At 37.8% G+C, this 15,198-nt stretch overlaps 2 protein-coding genes across 6 annotated transcripts; one reads left to right on the top strand and one right to left on the bottom strand.

The window, feature by feature from the left end:
- Nucleotides 1-1,157: 1,157 nt before the first annotated feature.
- On the top strand, nt 1,158-4,560 carry LOC109010466 (peroxisomal adenine nucleotide carrier 1-like). Its single transcript, XM_035692235.1, has 5 exons — nt 1,158-1,508; nt 2,130-2,361; nt 3,170-3,316; nt 3,547-3,707; nt 3,933-4,560. Exons 1-5 carry the CDS (start codon nt 1,366-1,368, stop codon nt 4,213-4,215), a joined length of 966 nt encoding a protein of 321 aa, XP_035548128.1. The 5' UTR covers nt 1,158-1,365; the 3' UTR covers nt 4,216-4,560.
- A 71-nt stretch (nt 4,561-4,631) lies between these two features.
- On the bottom strand, nt 4,632-7,864 carry LOC109010465 (bifunctional protein FolD 1, mitochondrial-like). 5 transcript variants are annotated; one of them, XR_004801992.1, is made up of 6 exons: nt 7,634-7,864; nt 7,232-7,548; nt 6,416-6,652; nt 6,179-6,346; nt 5,112-5,245; nt 4,890-5,002 (listed from the first exon to the last, which is right to left on the bottom strand). XR_004801992.1 is itself a non-coding variant. In XM_018991312.2 (5 exons), exons 1-5 carry the CDS (start codon nt 7,800-7,802, stop codon nt 4,829-4,831), a joined length of 1,065 nt encoding a protein of 354 aa, XP_018846857.2. In that variant the 5' UTR covers nt 7,803-7,864; the 3' UTR covers nt 4,632-4,828. The 5 variants fall into 5 exon arrangements, 3 of the variants coding, with proteins under 3 accessions (XP_018846857.2, XP_018846858.2, XP_035548127.1); XR_004801993.1 differs by having other exon boundaries at nt 4,895-5,024; XM_018991312.2 differs by lacking the exon at nt 5,112-5,245 and having other exon boundaries at nt 4,632-5,002.
- Between the last annotated feature and the right edge of the window lie 7,334 nt (nt 7,865-15,198).

Here is a 15,198-nt window from a genome sequence, read left to right as displayed (position 1 = left end):
AGTTGAATGCATAAAGTACAGTGGTCTGACCTCACTTTATTTGAGAAAGAGAGAGGGAAGAAGAAAGTGCAAGAGAGGAAAATAATTTTCAACAAAAGAGTGAAGGAAGAAGGCTTCTGCGGTTTCTTTTAGAAAGGCAGAAAACTGCTTGCTTGTTTTCAGTGGCCATTTTGCACCGCTTGACATTTTTAAATTTTTTCCTGATTTTGTACGGGGCTAAATCACCTGCAAATAATAAACTGTACTTCTCATCCTTTCGGCAAAGCGTTGGGCATGCTTTTTAATTGAGAATTGTTATTTATAAGTCCATACACCACATACTAAAATTTTTTTATTTTTTTAAAGTTTTTTTTGGTTTTATTATTTTTAAAATAATTAAATTATTCTACTCATAATCTATATACCACACATTTGATAAGAGAATAAAATTAAAAAAATCATAAAAAAGTTGGTGTGTGGTATATGAGACTTAAGAATAAAATTTTTCTTTTTAATTAGAGTCGGGCTATTCTGAGCCTTCTCAACTTTACTGCCTTGATTTTTTTTTTTTTCATATTTTTTTAATATATTTAAATACTTTAAAAAAATAAAAAAAAAATCAATATACTTAAAATCACTTCATTAATTAATAAATTTTTTTTTTTTTTTTGCCAAGCGGTTAAATAAAATGGTACAAATAAAAGGGTAAAGTAATATTTTCCTTTTAATTATATATGAAAACACTGCTTCAAAATCGTAACACTTTATTATTTGATGGAAATATTTCATCTTGAATATCCGCAACGCACCTTACATGATGAAAAAGACAGATTGCATCAGGTTTTAATTCAAGAGTTTTGTTACGCAATTTTTATTACAATTCACATTCTATATTTTTTAAAATTTTTAAAGTTTTTTTAAATTTTGTTTGAATTTATTTATTTGTAATTATTTCAAATTTTTTATTCATTATTTATATAATAAATATTTAATAAAAAAAATATAAAATATAGAGTGCGAAGAAGTTAATTCAAAGCGTCGGTTCTACCGAAACTTTTGGAAGACAAGCCATTGCATGGTTTGAATCTTTGCCAACCACCGAATATTGCGAACAGAATGCCAAGTCATCAATTAAAACTTGGCTTTTATTTAATTAAATAGATTATCCGCCTGCTTGTAAACAGTAGCAGCGTCCTGAAGCCCAAGCCATTTTAAAGATCGTAGTGAGAGAGAGAGAGAGAGTGAAGTTCCATACGTTTACGTTTCTGATTCCCGAAGTGACACGACTGTGAAAACCAATCAATTTTTGTATGCCACTGCGTCATGCCTCAATCTCATAACCTTTTCCGTTTATTCCTCTGATCCCCAATTATTTTTTCCTTTGAGATGGGCTTTGATCTGGATTCTTTGTCAGAGGCCACCTCTGGTGCCATTGGAGCTCTTGTTAGCACCACCGTCTTGTACCCTCTCGATACCTGTAAGACCAAGTATCAAGCCGAACTTCGAGCTCCCCATCAGCAGAAGTACAGGTTATTGTATTTCCGTTTTCTTCTTGTACTTTCCGTCCCACACGTATATTTTTTTTTATTTGTTCTATCTATCGTTTTGCTAATTTTGATGTTTTCTTTTTCGGAATAAGTTTTCTTGCACCTGTTTGTAGATTTTTCTATTTCTTTTTTCCTACGGTTCCTCATGTATGGGTAAATTACTGTTCAGGGACCTGGCTTGGGTTTCTGTAATGTTTGGTATGTTTCTTTCAGTCTTTTATTTGGATGATGGCTATCTCCCAACGAAGTTATAATGATCAATGAGATAAAAATATTCTATATCAATCATGGGGAATTAGATTGCTAGTCTCAATTGATTGAACCTGTCATCTAAACTCGCTTCACTTTTTAAACAAATGGAAAAGAAGGATATCCGAATCATGTAAGTAATTGTATGATAAGTTTCTTCATGCAATGCTTCATCCAATATGGATCAGTGTCTTCTCAGTTTGACCCTTTCAAGAAATTAATCTGTGACCTTATTCTGTGGCTAATTGAATATGACAGCCCAAAAGTCAGTAAAAATACATTATGTAATTGAGATTTTGAGGCAAGACTCGTGTATGAAATTATCTATACAATTCATTGTTCTGGCTTGTGCAGGAATATTTCCGATGTTTTGCGGGAAGCAATTTCTACCCGTCAAGTGCTTTCATTGTACCAGGGCCTTGGGACAAAGAACCTGCAGTCCTTCATTTCACAATTTCTCTACTTCTACGGATACAGCTTCTTCAAAAGGTTGTACTTGGAGAAAAGTGGAAATAAAACCATCGGAACAAAAGCAAACTTGATTATTGCTGCTGCTGCTGGGGCATGTACAGTCATAGTGATACAGGCGAGTCATGTGTTAAGGAAAATACTACTATGCCCACTTTATTTGACACCTCTATTTGACCGCTGGTCAATTTTCTTTTTTTTTTTTTTAACTTAGTGATTAAAGAAGTGATTTTGAATGTATTGGTGTATTTTTTTATTTTTTAAATGTATTTAAATATGTTAAAAAAATGTGAGAAGAAATTGAAAAAAAAAAAAAAAAAAAATTTTTACGCTGGGCATACCGCCCAGTTGTCAAATTGGGGCGGCAGAGTAGCCGCACCCCATGTGTTAATGCTTCTTTCTTGATAATGAAGCATCTTTAGTAGTGTTTCCTTGATTAAGTTGTCTGTTGCGGGGTTCTTTCAAAATGCATGGCGCTTGAACTCTGTTCATTGAGCTCCCAAAGGTATCATGTTCTTGTAGATGTATAATGATGTGCATGTTTGGGTTCTATTTTACTCATAAAAAAAAATGTTTGGGTTCTATTTAAAATTTTAAATGTTGCTGTTTAAACATGACATGGGTGGTAAACTATCTCATTTGTGATTTTCCATGAAATTGGGTGCTGGATGTACTCTAGAGGGAAGTTATTATAAGAAAGGTACTTGGTGGAAGAAGTCATTACAAGAAAAGTAAAGAGGCATGGTGACCATGATAATAAAAAACTGACAGCAAGATTCCTCAAAATCCTTAAGTGATGCCATAGATTCAACCAAACTGTTAAGAAAAACTTGAAAAAAAGAAAATGCCATTAATGACAACATAGACCCATTTGTGGTATCAATACTAAATGTTTAAATAGTCTAACCTCTGGCTTTATCTTACAGCCCTTGGACACAGCATCCTCGAGGATGCAGACAAGTGAGTTTGGGAAATCCAAAGGACTTTGGAAGAGCCTTTCAGAAGGCACTTGGAGTGAGGCATTTGATGGTATTGGCATATCTCTTCTTTTAACATCAAACCCATCTATCCAGGTACTTGAGGTTATTATTTAGACAAGGATGATTTTTATTTCTCAAAATTTTTGATGGAGTGGAACAATATCCCAGCTATATGTTTAATCGAAGATGGGGGGAACTGCTACCTATGTTCTTTTTACTTCATGGGTTTTTCCACTCTCTCTTTCTGTGTGAGCACTTAAAATTGTTGGTTTAACTTGCAAGAAAATCCATTACACTGAGACCAGAACATGTATTTTGTACAGTATACCGTATTTGATCAGCTGAAGCAGAGGCTACTGAAGGGGAAGCCGAGTCAGAAAACAGGTACAGAGTCATCCCCGGAAGCTCTTTCTGCCTTTTCTGCTTTCACGTTGGGTGCAGTTTCAAAGTGTGTCGCTACCTGCTTGACTTACCCAGCTATCAGGTGGATGGTGATTTCAATCATTCTTCCTTGTGCATTTTATGGTTTATATTTATGGGAGCTATGTGAACCCCATACTTACCATCTATGGGGTTCAATTTAAAAACTAATCGTTTCTGCAAGTTTTCCACGTATAAGTGGCAGATCTGTTGAAAATAGCATGCATTAACCCTTACTTGTATAGGGATCACAAATTCATTAACATATTTGAGTTAATTTTCCAAAAAGGTGTAAGGTTATGATTCAGGCTGCGGAATCAGATGAAGATGGGGGGAACCAAGAAGCTGAGCAGAAAACCCTGAAGACAGTTTCAGGTGCACTGTACGCCATTTGGAAAAGAGAAGGCCTACTGGGATTCTTCAAAGGATTAAATGCCCAGATACTGAAGACCGTGCTGAGTTCGGCGTTGCTTTTGATGATAAAGGAGAAGATCACAAAGACAACATGGGTCTTAATGCTTGCACTGAGAAGGTATCTGTTTGTCACCCGCCCCAGACTAAAGAGCACTTGAATTAGTGATGAGATTGAGAACGCTAGGCCTGCGAACCTCATAAACGAAGAGGGGTCCAGTGGATTTGTACACGCTGGTGGAGTCATGTAGCAGCATAGGCCAGATATCAATTTGTATCTCAAGAAGGAAAATGCAAAGTTTTGTAGAATGGGATTTTTTCCTTTTTCATGTCTGCGGCCAGTCTTAATCGAAATAAAACATCTATTTAGTTTTGTCTGGTAGCAGCATGTTACGTTTTGTGGTTGACAAGATGTAATCTTCTCTACGCTTTGTTGTTGACAAGATGTAGATCTTCTCTGTATGGACTTCTCTATATATATTCTAATGAATTTTCTATTACAGAAATAAGGTTTGCACGTCACAATTCTTCGGTTATTAATTTAACTATAATTTCGATAACAGAAATAATTTAGCTAACGGAAAAGATTATTTAGAAAACTTCTATGAATCAAATCTAGCATACATATTTATAAAAAAAAATCAAAAAAATCAAAAATCAAAAATAAAAAACCTCAACAGAAATCTAATATTTCAGTCAAATGATATTCTCAGATTGTGTATTTCTGTGCATTGGGTGAAAAGCTACTAACATAATTAAATGTACGAAACCACTTCACGAGGTGAATCCAAATGCACGTTTAGCGGAGTCCAGCGTGTTAGAGAGGAGCATTGAGATTGTAACAGGTCCTACACCACCAGGCACAGGTGTAATGGCTGACACCACCTTGATTGCCTCTTCATAGCAAACATCTCCTGTGACGCGGTATCCACGGCGACTACTCGGGTCCTGCAGATTATCATTACTGCATCTGATTATTCAACATCAAAAGAGTAGCAACATAAGGAACCACTTCCTGGGGAGGAACTAGTGAAACAGTGAATGGAGCAACAAGTACCACTTGCAAGGCAAGTTATTTTTCTCCTTGAAGCTTGTATCTCATTTGGGACTAATCTCATGAAAACATATTAATGTCGCCTCAAAGGATAGGGTTACTCGGTGTCATCCATCCATCTGGATATTGCAGTTATCCTATCTTGCATATCGTAAGTGACCAATCAGTCAATACATTAACTCTTCCAACCATAAGCCTGAAAGGAGAGAATTAGCATGTCATGCTATTCTAATGACATGGAATAGCATGTGTTCAGGTATGTGCGGCTGTGCCTGAGTTGAGCATACAATCAGGGCCACTACTATTAATCAAAAGATGCAGCCAAACATGCGCAAGAGCCTCATTACTAAACTGACCTCCATCAAAAGTTCATATAGTAAGAAAATAAGTACTACAATGTTTTCCAGTCAGTATGTACTTTTTTTGTACAATTGAAGATATGTACTTATACCAGTGGACAGGTTAAAGGCCAGAGCTGAGTATAATGTCATACTTAGAAAAGAACTACATTTTCTAAATAGTGTAATCCATACTATTAGTAGTCTGCTCTTCTGTGAATGGATAAATGTACATTGAAAAGGCAAGGAGATCTTTTAAGTTCATTTGTTACATATGATGAGATTCTAACCTCTGAGATCATTGTTCCAGTCCTCCACACAGAGGATAGATGTCTTTATCTATGAATCATCTCTCATTTATTATTTGGTGAGGGTTTTTTTTTTTTTTTTTTGGGGGGGGGGGGGATAAATGAGTTAATAATCTCATCTATGAGGACTCATTTAAGTGCAAACAAATAAAATTACAACAATTACAATCTCATGCCAGTGCATCAGATAATGCATGTCACTTTTCACTCAATCCAAAAAATAAGAACAGAGAAAAATAAAAACGTTTTAATTGTCAACTTGAAAATAAGTTTCTCATCTAGCTTAGACAGCACTAGTTCCTTCCCTATTTATTGCATGTAAGCTGACATCGAAACTGATGCATCAGGTTTTTCTTTTGGGGTAAGTAAATTTTCATCTTCAAAATTGCAAGGACAAGGGAAACGCAAAATTCTGACTCCTTACCTTTACTAGATTGTTTCCCATATCGATTACAACTGCTCCCGGCTTTAGCCAATTGCCTCGGACCATGTTTGGGATTCCAACATCTGAGACTACAATGTCAGCCTTAGAAGTTATCTGTTCTGGGTTATTGGTGAATGCGTGCACAGTGGTGACCGTTGCATGGTGCCTCTGTCCACCAAAAGTACATCATGCCAATGGATATAATATATTCTGTATCAGCAAAAAGGCACAGATTACCTGCAACAGAAAGGAAGTAGGCAATCCAACCATCTTGCTTCTCCCAATTACCACGGATTTTTTTCCAATGATTTCCACACCTAACCTAAGCAATAGCTCAAGGCAACCCTTAGGGGCACAAGGGACGAATAGGGGCTCCCTTCCTCTCATTGCAAGATTACCCATATTGAGGGGATGAAAGCCATCCACGTCTTTTTCTGGACTCACAAAAGTCATAACTTTTTCCTCGTCCAAATGCTGCGTCAAGCATTCAAATTAGGATATGTTACCAGTAAGCTTCAAACTCAACAACCCTACCTGATAGAGAGAGCTATCTATTTGAATTTTGTATTTCGAACTTGTATTATACAAGATAAGCCGATAAGCATCTGTAACTATTGTATCTAAGAGTTTAAAGCCTATAAATTAATACTCAGTTTTCCATTCTTGTTGCTTAATTTCTTTCAGGTCCACGGGAACAAAGAAAGTGTACCCTTAGAGTTACACATATGGTGTCTAGAACGCATGTACATAACGTCTGTCATGTTGTTTTGAACATTCTCAGCCACCAGCACAACTGACGGCAAGAACTTATTTTCGAATAGTAGATTTCAGAAGCAAAAATGGGAATTCATTAAAATGCAGGTCCTACGCATCTGTTCAGGTACCATATATATAGAGTAAGCTGGTCACAGCAACTGAAGCTAGGCCATAACATTTCAAGGAAAATCGAAGTTCGCAAAAACACAACCTTTTCTTTTCAGTTTTTAAGGCATCAAAAGCATAGTAAATGAAGAAAGGCAAAATTTAGAACTCTGAAGCAGTTGTGGAAATTACTCGTGGCAAAGGAAGTTGCACGATGATACCGTGTACAGACGTGTCCTCGTTGAAACCTGAGACAACATGAAGAAGTTCACTTTCTGTGCAGGTTTCGGGCAGTTCCGCAATCAGAGTTGCAATTCCAACTTCTTCACAAGCTTTTAGCTTTATATTAATGAAAGTCCTCGAGTCCCTCCTTTTACCCACCAAAACAACAGCCAATCCAGGACATTTTCCAGTGACTGCCTTCGTTCTGCGTATTTCATCGGCTATTCTGGACTTTATGTCATGTGCAATGAAATTCCCATCGATTATCGCAGCAGTCTGACCCTTGGCTGGTTTTGAATGCCAACATTTCAGTTCTTTTAAGAAACAAACAAAAAGTAAATATAAATAACGAAACAAAAAGTGCCGACTTACGGAAAATTGCAGAGGATTGAGGACGGTGGGTGTTGGTGCTGGGAATCCAAACGTCGGGAAAGTTGGGACCGAGGACAGTAGGATACTGAGGAGATCTACACGGGGAATAGCGAACTCTCCTTCCTAGTCCACGCCTGACCACACACACCCAGTTCCCAACACCTCGCATATTCTCCTCTCCCCAAGCTCCTACGGTCTGCCTTGTACAGGGTCTTATCAATATCTAACCGTTTTTCCCCGAAGATGTCAATTCAAGGTATAAAAAGTACGTCTTTGATTCGAGTCTTATTTTATTGCGGCGTAGAATTACTCGATTCTTGAAATTTATTATTTTTTAAATATCAAAATTTGTCTCTTTATTATTCATAGATGATATAAATCATTTAACATCTTGTCAAAAAGGAAACTCTCTTAACATGGAAAAAAGGATTCCTCGGATTCGACCTCGCCCTTTTTCAATTGGCAAATAAGATTTGGTGTTGATAGCAAAGAATCTCGACAAAAGTTTCATGCAACTAGGGTATGTGTCAGAACCTTGTGCTTCCATGTTCTTAGAGGCACAAGTTTGCACGTGATGAGTGAACATGACGTGTTTCACACTACCAATTATTTGGATGACCTGCAACAAATGAGAGAGTGGCACTGAGTGTCTAGAGGAGCTGATGCCTAAGTTAGAGATGTGTAATCAATATGAGTATATAAGTAAAAGTGCATTATTTGTTACTTTTACGTGTTATTTATAAATGTGCTCATAACATAGATAGACAGTAGTTATCCCGTAATAAGTGGACGAGATAATCATCCTGATCTACCGACGTTATCATATCACATAGTTAGGCCCGTGGGTCATGTGGGCTCTTGGACAATGAGTCCCCCCGTCATGGGCCAATAGGATGAACCTGTCCTTTAGTTGTTGGCTTATTGCCAATGGACCTAAATAGTCATTCCAGTTATCCTGCTAATTTCTTTTGTACTGGCACAATGGAAATTAATTTATTTAATATCCTTTTAATTCGCATGAAGGCACCTTACCTCGTTGGCTTGGGGAGGTTAGTGGCCACTCAGACTTCCTTTCCTTCTATCTTGTTGAGGATCCATGTTAACTAAGGTGTGGGTCCAAACTTATCGTCGTATCCCAAAAATGTGGCCCACGTAACTGTTCGCACGCTTTTATTCTCTCCCCTTCAAAAGAATGGTAACCATTGATGCCGTTTGGCTTCCCAAGAACCTCATCATCATTACCCTTTCCCCTCTTTCATTTCTTTATCCATTTCCTCTCTCTCATCCGCGCCACATCTCTTCTTGTTTTCTCACATTCTCTCTCATTTTTCTTCTCACATTTGTGCCACATTTCTCCTTTTCCATTTCTCACATCCTCTCTCCTGGCTAATCGCGGCTCCTCACGTACCTCTAACCAACATTCAACCCATAATCTGGCGAGGGCATCCTCCCACGTTGCCGTGGAGTCTTCCGATAGCTGAGCCCCTCCATTCTTTGAAGGACTCACTTGGTGTTCTACCCTTACTGAGTGGGATCTAACGAAGTTGAGGTCCACCTATCGCATCCCAAATTCTGTGGAGCTCTCCATTTCGGAGGGAGGATATGTCGATAAGGAAGGGTACGCGAGATCTGTTGCCCTCCCTATTTGTGCCCTAGCGCACAACTTACGATTTCCCTTCATTCTCCTAGTCCGCGATATGTTGGACTTTTTAGGGTTGGCTCCTGCTCAACTTCATTCACACGCGTGTCATGTTCTACTATGCTCATGAGTGGTCTTCCACATGACCTTGGAGCCTTTGGGGGAGACGTACCCAGACCTGATCGCCATGGAGTTCCTATCTTTCTATTCTGTAAAGGGATTGCCAGGTAACATTTGTAGCTTTCCCGTTCATTCACAATGCTTGGTAGTGTTTGAGCCCCACCACTCTAATGCCAAACAATGGCAAAAAAAAATTTTCTTCATTTCTGGTGGAGGTTGGAAATTTCCCGCCTCCGAAAGGCACATTCAAGATTTTCTCGTTCGTGTGAATTAGGGCAAAGTCCCTGACGACAAAAGTCTCTTGCTAGAGCTAACTGATAAAGAACGCTCTCTCGTTGATATAGTCCTCAACTGGACTAAACAAAATGATGGTGGCCTGGGGACCGAGCAACTCCTGACTGCCGCCAACATCGATAAGTTCCTCGTGGTGCCCGATTGCGCCCATGTCATGGGGCGTAAACTTAAGGTCGTGACACCTTCGACAAAGAGGCGTGCTTCTCTATTTGCTAGGCATCCCCAAAAATTCCCTCGTCATAATGCAGGCAACGAGGGTGAAACTACAGAGCCCGTCGTGGAGGTGGAAGTGGAATCAGAAGGAGTCGTGGCTTCTAGTTCTAACTTTGTCGTTGGGAGTGAGATGCTTGAAGCCTCTCCTGTGAGGGTGTTGTTGCCAACATCACCAGGTCTTGACCACCTCAATGGGCTCATGGGGCAAGCCTTCATTGACCTGGCAACGGCCTTCGACTTTGACTTGCCCTTTAAGGAGTCTAGTTCAGTGGGTACTACCCTTCTCGAGTTCCTTTCCCTTCTCTCCTCGACTTTGATTCCTAGTGGCGATGAGATTTCTGCATACATTTACGATGCATTTTCTATGGGCGTGTCTGGGATGCCACATCTGAAGCTGTTGCCCCTCTAGTTGAGGGTGCCAAGACCAACGTTGAAGACGACAACGGCGTTGAAACCTGTGGTGGGCAAGATTCCATGTCAAGTTCCCTTCCAGCGACCATCTCGGGGGGTGAAACCCCACCAATAGATGAGGACTTCTCAACTCCTCGGGAGGGGGTTGGGTCATATTTGAAAGAGGAGAGGGAAGAGAGAGATGGGGCCGATCTAGATAGAGTTGGCGGCGGGAGCCCTGTCAACCATAAGGAAAGGGACTAAGGTGAATGCCAAGATGCATTTGTGTATGAGCCAGGAGTTCCAACCGCCCCTCTCGTGCCTTTAGTGAATTCCTCATTAGGGAAAACTTAGGCGGCGGCCAGAGCAAGTAGGGTTGAGGGGGTGGCACCCAGGTGTCCTCTTCCTCCCTCCAGGCCAGTGGCTAAGATGTCTCAACGCTTGAAGGATTTCTTGTCCCTGGTATTGTCTTATTTTATACTTGATTTTCTTACTTGATTGTTGGTTGTTCTTGTTGGTAACGACCATCTTATTTGGCCTTTGTACTGTGTAGGGGGTGGAAAACTTGGCGGCTTGGATTGTGAGTGATCGCACCCACCTGGAAGACGAGGTGTGAGAGAGGCAAATTCAAGGGTTCAAGGAGATGACTCGGCTCCTGGCCGAGAAGACTGAGATAGAGCGTTATTTGGAACAAGCTGATGGGCACATTCGTGCCTTAGAAGCCAACCTCGAGTTTCTTTGTGACGAGTCGTGTGAGCTAAGGGCATCTGCCAGAGCCCAAGTATCATGCTTGAGTGAGGCGCTGGCCTCCTCTCAGAAGTAGCAGGCGGATGCTGAGCAGTGTTCCCAAGAGTTTGCCTAGGCATTGTCTTCCTCCGAAGAGGAGCACAAAAAGCTCACCCTTGAGCTGTTAGAGATGAAAATGTCACATGTAGAGGAGCGTAGGCAACTTGACCTTCAATTATCCGAGACAAAGGGGAATTATGAAAGGTTGGAGTCACGATTTGTCGCCTATAAGAAAATCAAGGAGGGTCGATGCCATGCTAGATAAGAAAAATAGAACCATAATGTGCTTGGACTCTACAACCAAATAGCAGAAGACAAAGATACAAGAGTTGGAGTCTCAATTGGCTTCTGCCAATGGTGAGTTGGTTCTTATGCATCTTCACGTGGCCGTCACCAGGGCTGTTAGAGACCTGGCCTTCGGGTACGATTATGGGGCTGGAATGTCTTGCTTACGAGCCCATTTGTTAGTAAACCCTTGATTACACCTAAATAATAACGCAGTAGTTGTAGCACAGCTTTATGGTGTCGATTTCACAGAAAGACATATTAAAAGAATAGCAGAATAAACAAAGAAACTAAAGAAAAATATTAAATGATTAATGGAGAACAAAAATTAATTTCAAATGTAAATTAAAGTGAAGCAAAGTCACTAACGGAATAAGTACTCAAATTTGATAAACAGTAAAACGTCAGGAATCCCTTGCAAAAATCTAGTATTTTAATTATTCATAATTCATTGAATAACTCAATTGAGAACTCAATTCCCAAAATTCACAATTGGAAGGTATAGATTTATAAACCAAGATTAAACCAAATGTACCAATTTAAAAATCATTCACCACTTTTAAAATACATAAATTATTATCATTATTGAGAAAATCCAACGACGAAAATTTAATTAGGAAGTGATATTGCAGCAAAGAATTAAATCAATATAGATAAATAATTGATCTAAACATAATCAAATAGTTAATCCATTTAATAGAAAAAGCATGATTGAATCCATAAACAAAATAAATTCAATGATTATTTGGATAAGAAAATATCAACAATGAATTGAAAATGATAAAACAAAAGAGTTTTAGTAATTGAAAATCAAATACATAAATAAAAAATAAATTAAAAATACCATCTAATGTGCAAGTTCATCCCTAGCCCTACTTGAGAATTTAGTTACCCATAAATATAATGGACAACAAAAATCTCAAGAGAAAAATAAAGCAAATGACGGTCATGAAAATTAATTTCGTCTCCCCCTCTTTAGAATTGAGCCGTCTCTCTTTTTTTCAACTCCCAATTTCGTGCTAATGAAATGCTTATATAGGGTAGGAAAAAACCCTAATGTCTTCATATTCCCGCATACAAAATCGCCTAAATTTTAGGACTCATATTGACAAGCATATACGTGCTTTAGGAGTTCGGATTTAGAAATTCTTATTAGAGATAACTTTGTAGGGCTTTAAGATAATTTTCCAATGCATCAAGAATCCAGTCAATCTAATATTTGAGCGGAAAATTATGATCAAAATACTAAAGTATGTACAGGTTGTCTTCTAGCATATTTCGGACTAACTTTTTCTCTTGATTTGAATTACTTTCAAATCATTTTATTATCCTTATTTGAAGAGTCCTACACTCATTGAAAGTTTTTAGGTTGTTCCAACGTATTGCCCACTTGAAAGTCCTTTGAATTTGAATGTGTTTGAACTTGCTCTTTTGTAGACTCTGAAATTAAATATAAAAATCTGCTCATGAGTATTCCAAAGTAAATAGAAACTCAATTCAATAATACACATTAATTTCTATTATTTCTATTCACATTTTAGTATGTTAGTCTAATAATAGGATATTTAGAGTGCACTTTTATACGCTCATCACACCCTCCAACTTGCTTATTGCTAGTTTCTAGCAATTTTTATGCCAAAACAACGAAAGAGACAAAAGAAAATCACACACAAAGGCCACCAAGTCAAACTTTCTAGATTCACATATCAAAGCAATCTTAAGAATTCAATAACTCTATCACAAGCAATTCACCTATAGAAATCCATAGAGTGTGTGTGTGTTCCAAACTATATCCATCTAACCAGAAGCCTTGACACATGCAACATCAATAACATCTCAAGCGAAAGGTTCAACTCCATAACACACGGGTATAAAAGTGTTTCATGTGAGGATTCCATCTATGGTGCTGACAATGGGTGTACATACACTCTCGTGGGGAATTAGGCAATTATGTACAAGCAACAAGCAAACATTGATCTTATGATAGGAACACTAACAAATGAGACTTCTACCACTCTTTCCAAAAACTTACTTAGGATCAGAACGGTCAGCACAAAAGGTTGAAATGTAGCTTATGTTTGGGGCTATATGAAAAAAATGAAAAATGATTAAAAAACTTCCAAGTACATGCAAATAGAATCTTATTAAATATTTTAGTAGACCATACTCTCTCTTAATGTACTCTCCAACTTTTCAGATCATCGAATAATGCCTATTTTTCTTTTTTTCTGTTTTTTTGTTCTTTTCTTTTTTATAATATGGCGAATAATTATGCATCATGATATTTTGTTATTTCTACCTAGTCTTGGTAGTTTTGCCTTTGAAACTTACTCACTTGAACACCTTGTAACTCATGTTCTTCCATTTTTTATTTTTTTTTATTCCTTGCAAAAAAAAAAAGAATTCCACATCTAGTACACATTTGGAAGTAATAAGGGTAGGAAAAATCAGTGTATAGGTTATAATCCAATGTGGAGAGGTATGGATGATGTAGGTATATGAAGAAAAAAAAAAGTTATATGTGTTTCTTGGCTCAAAGTTGGCTACTAGGGATTTATAATTCAAATGGTTGGCTTGAAAGGCTTAAACGTTAATCCTAAATTGACCTTCGTCATATCCCAAGTATATCCACCATCTTACCACAAACCATGTAATGGTATTCTCACAAGAAGTGTCCAATTCAACAGATCAATGAACGCTTATTACAATTTACTGCATTTGTAGGCTCTCAATCATCTCCAAAACTCATATGAATACTTAAGTAAAAGAGTTCTCTAACTACATATGTCAAACCACCATCCTACTACAAAGCTTGGATGAGTGCATTAGGGGTTTTGTGAATGCTTCAGCAAAAAATGATTATGGTGAGTTTGGTGAATTCGCAAAGATGACTATGAATGAGAATGAGTACACATGTGAAAATGATGCACATGTGATGCAAATTTTTAAAAAAAGTGACACATGAAAATATGCCACAGATTTCCAACAACCATTTTAAATACTAAATTTGCTCCACTACCCCCAACTTAAATGAAACATTGTCCTCAATATTTAAAAATCAAATTTGAATGGGGAGTAACTAAAAATGGTAGAATACACCCGATGAGTGACGTGGGTAGCTCGCTAAGCACAAAAAATGGTAACTTGAAATGACAAAATGAAACTAACTTGCACAAAAACAAAAAAGAGAAGAAGAAGAAAACAAAAATAAAACAAAACAAACAAATCAAATAAAAAAAAACATACATGCGTGGTGTGGTCAAGGTTGATAGACCGGATCCACAAGTAGAATGTCTTCCACTTCCGAAACTTGCATATCAATTAATACTTTAAGGCGTTGACCATTTATTTTAAAAATCCGACCATCCTTAGGATCCTCTATTTTTACCACCCCATTTGCAAAAACATTCTTCACTACGAAAGGGTCGGTCCACCTAGACCTAAGTTTTCCTGGATGCTTATGGAGTCTAGAATCATATTAGAACACTCGATCATTAGGCTTAAACATTTTTCTCAAAATATTTTTATCATGAAACACTTTCGTTTTAGCCTTATAGAATTTAGAGTTCTCATAAGTATCATTTCTCAATTATTCCAACTCGATCAACTGAGATTTTCTAAGCTTATCAGCATTCAATTTTGAAGAAATACTAACAGGAAAAATGTTACCTCGGCCGAGAAATGCATACTTAAGACCTGAAGGCAATGGCTTCAATTCCCATTTGGGACTATCCATGCTTGAAGGAATCTGCTTTTCACTTTTCTTAGACAGCTCCTCAAATTTCGATTGCCTAATATGTGGGCCATAATCCTAAGGTTTATAAAAAATAGCACAAAC

This window comes from Juglans regia, chromosome 7 (genome assembly GCF_001411555.2).
Source record: "Juglans regia cultivar Chandler chromosome 7, Walnut 2.0, whole genome shotgun sequence".
NCBI classification, from domain to species: domain Eukaryota; kingdom Viridiplantae; phylum Streptophyta; class Magnoliopsida; order Fagales; family Juglandaceae; genus Juglans; species Juglans regia.
The sequence above is the reverse complement of the archived record's forward strand: the minus strand, read 5'-3'. Positions and strand labels throughout refer to the sequence as shown.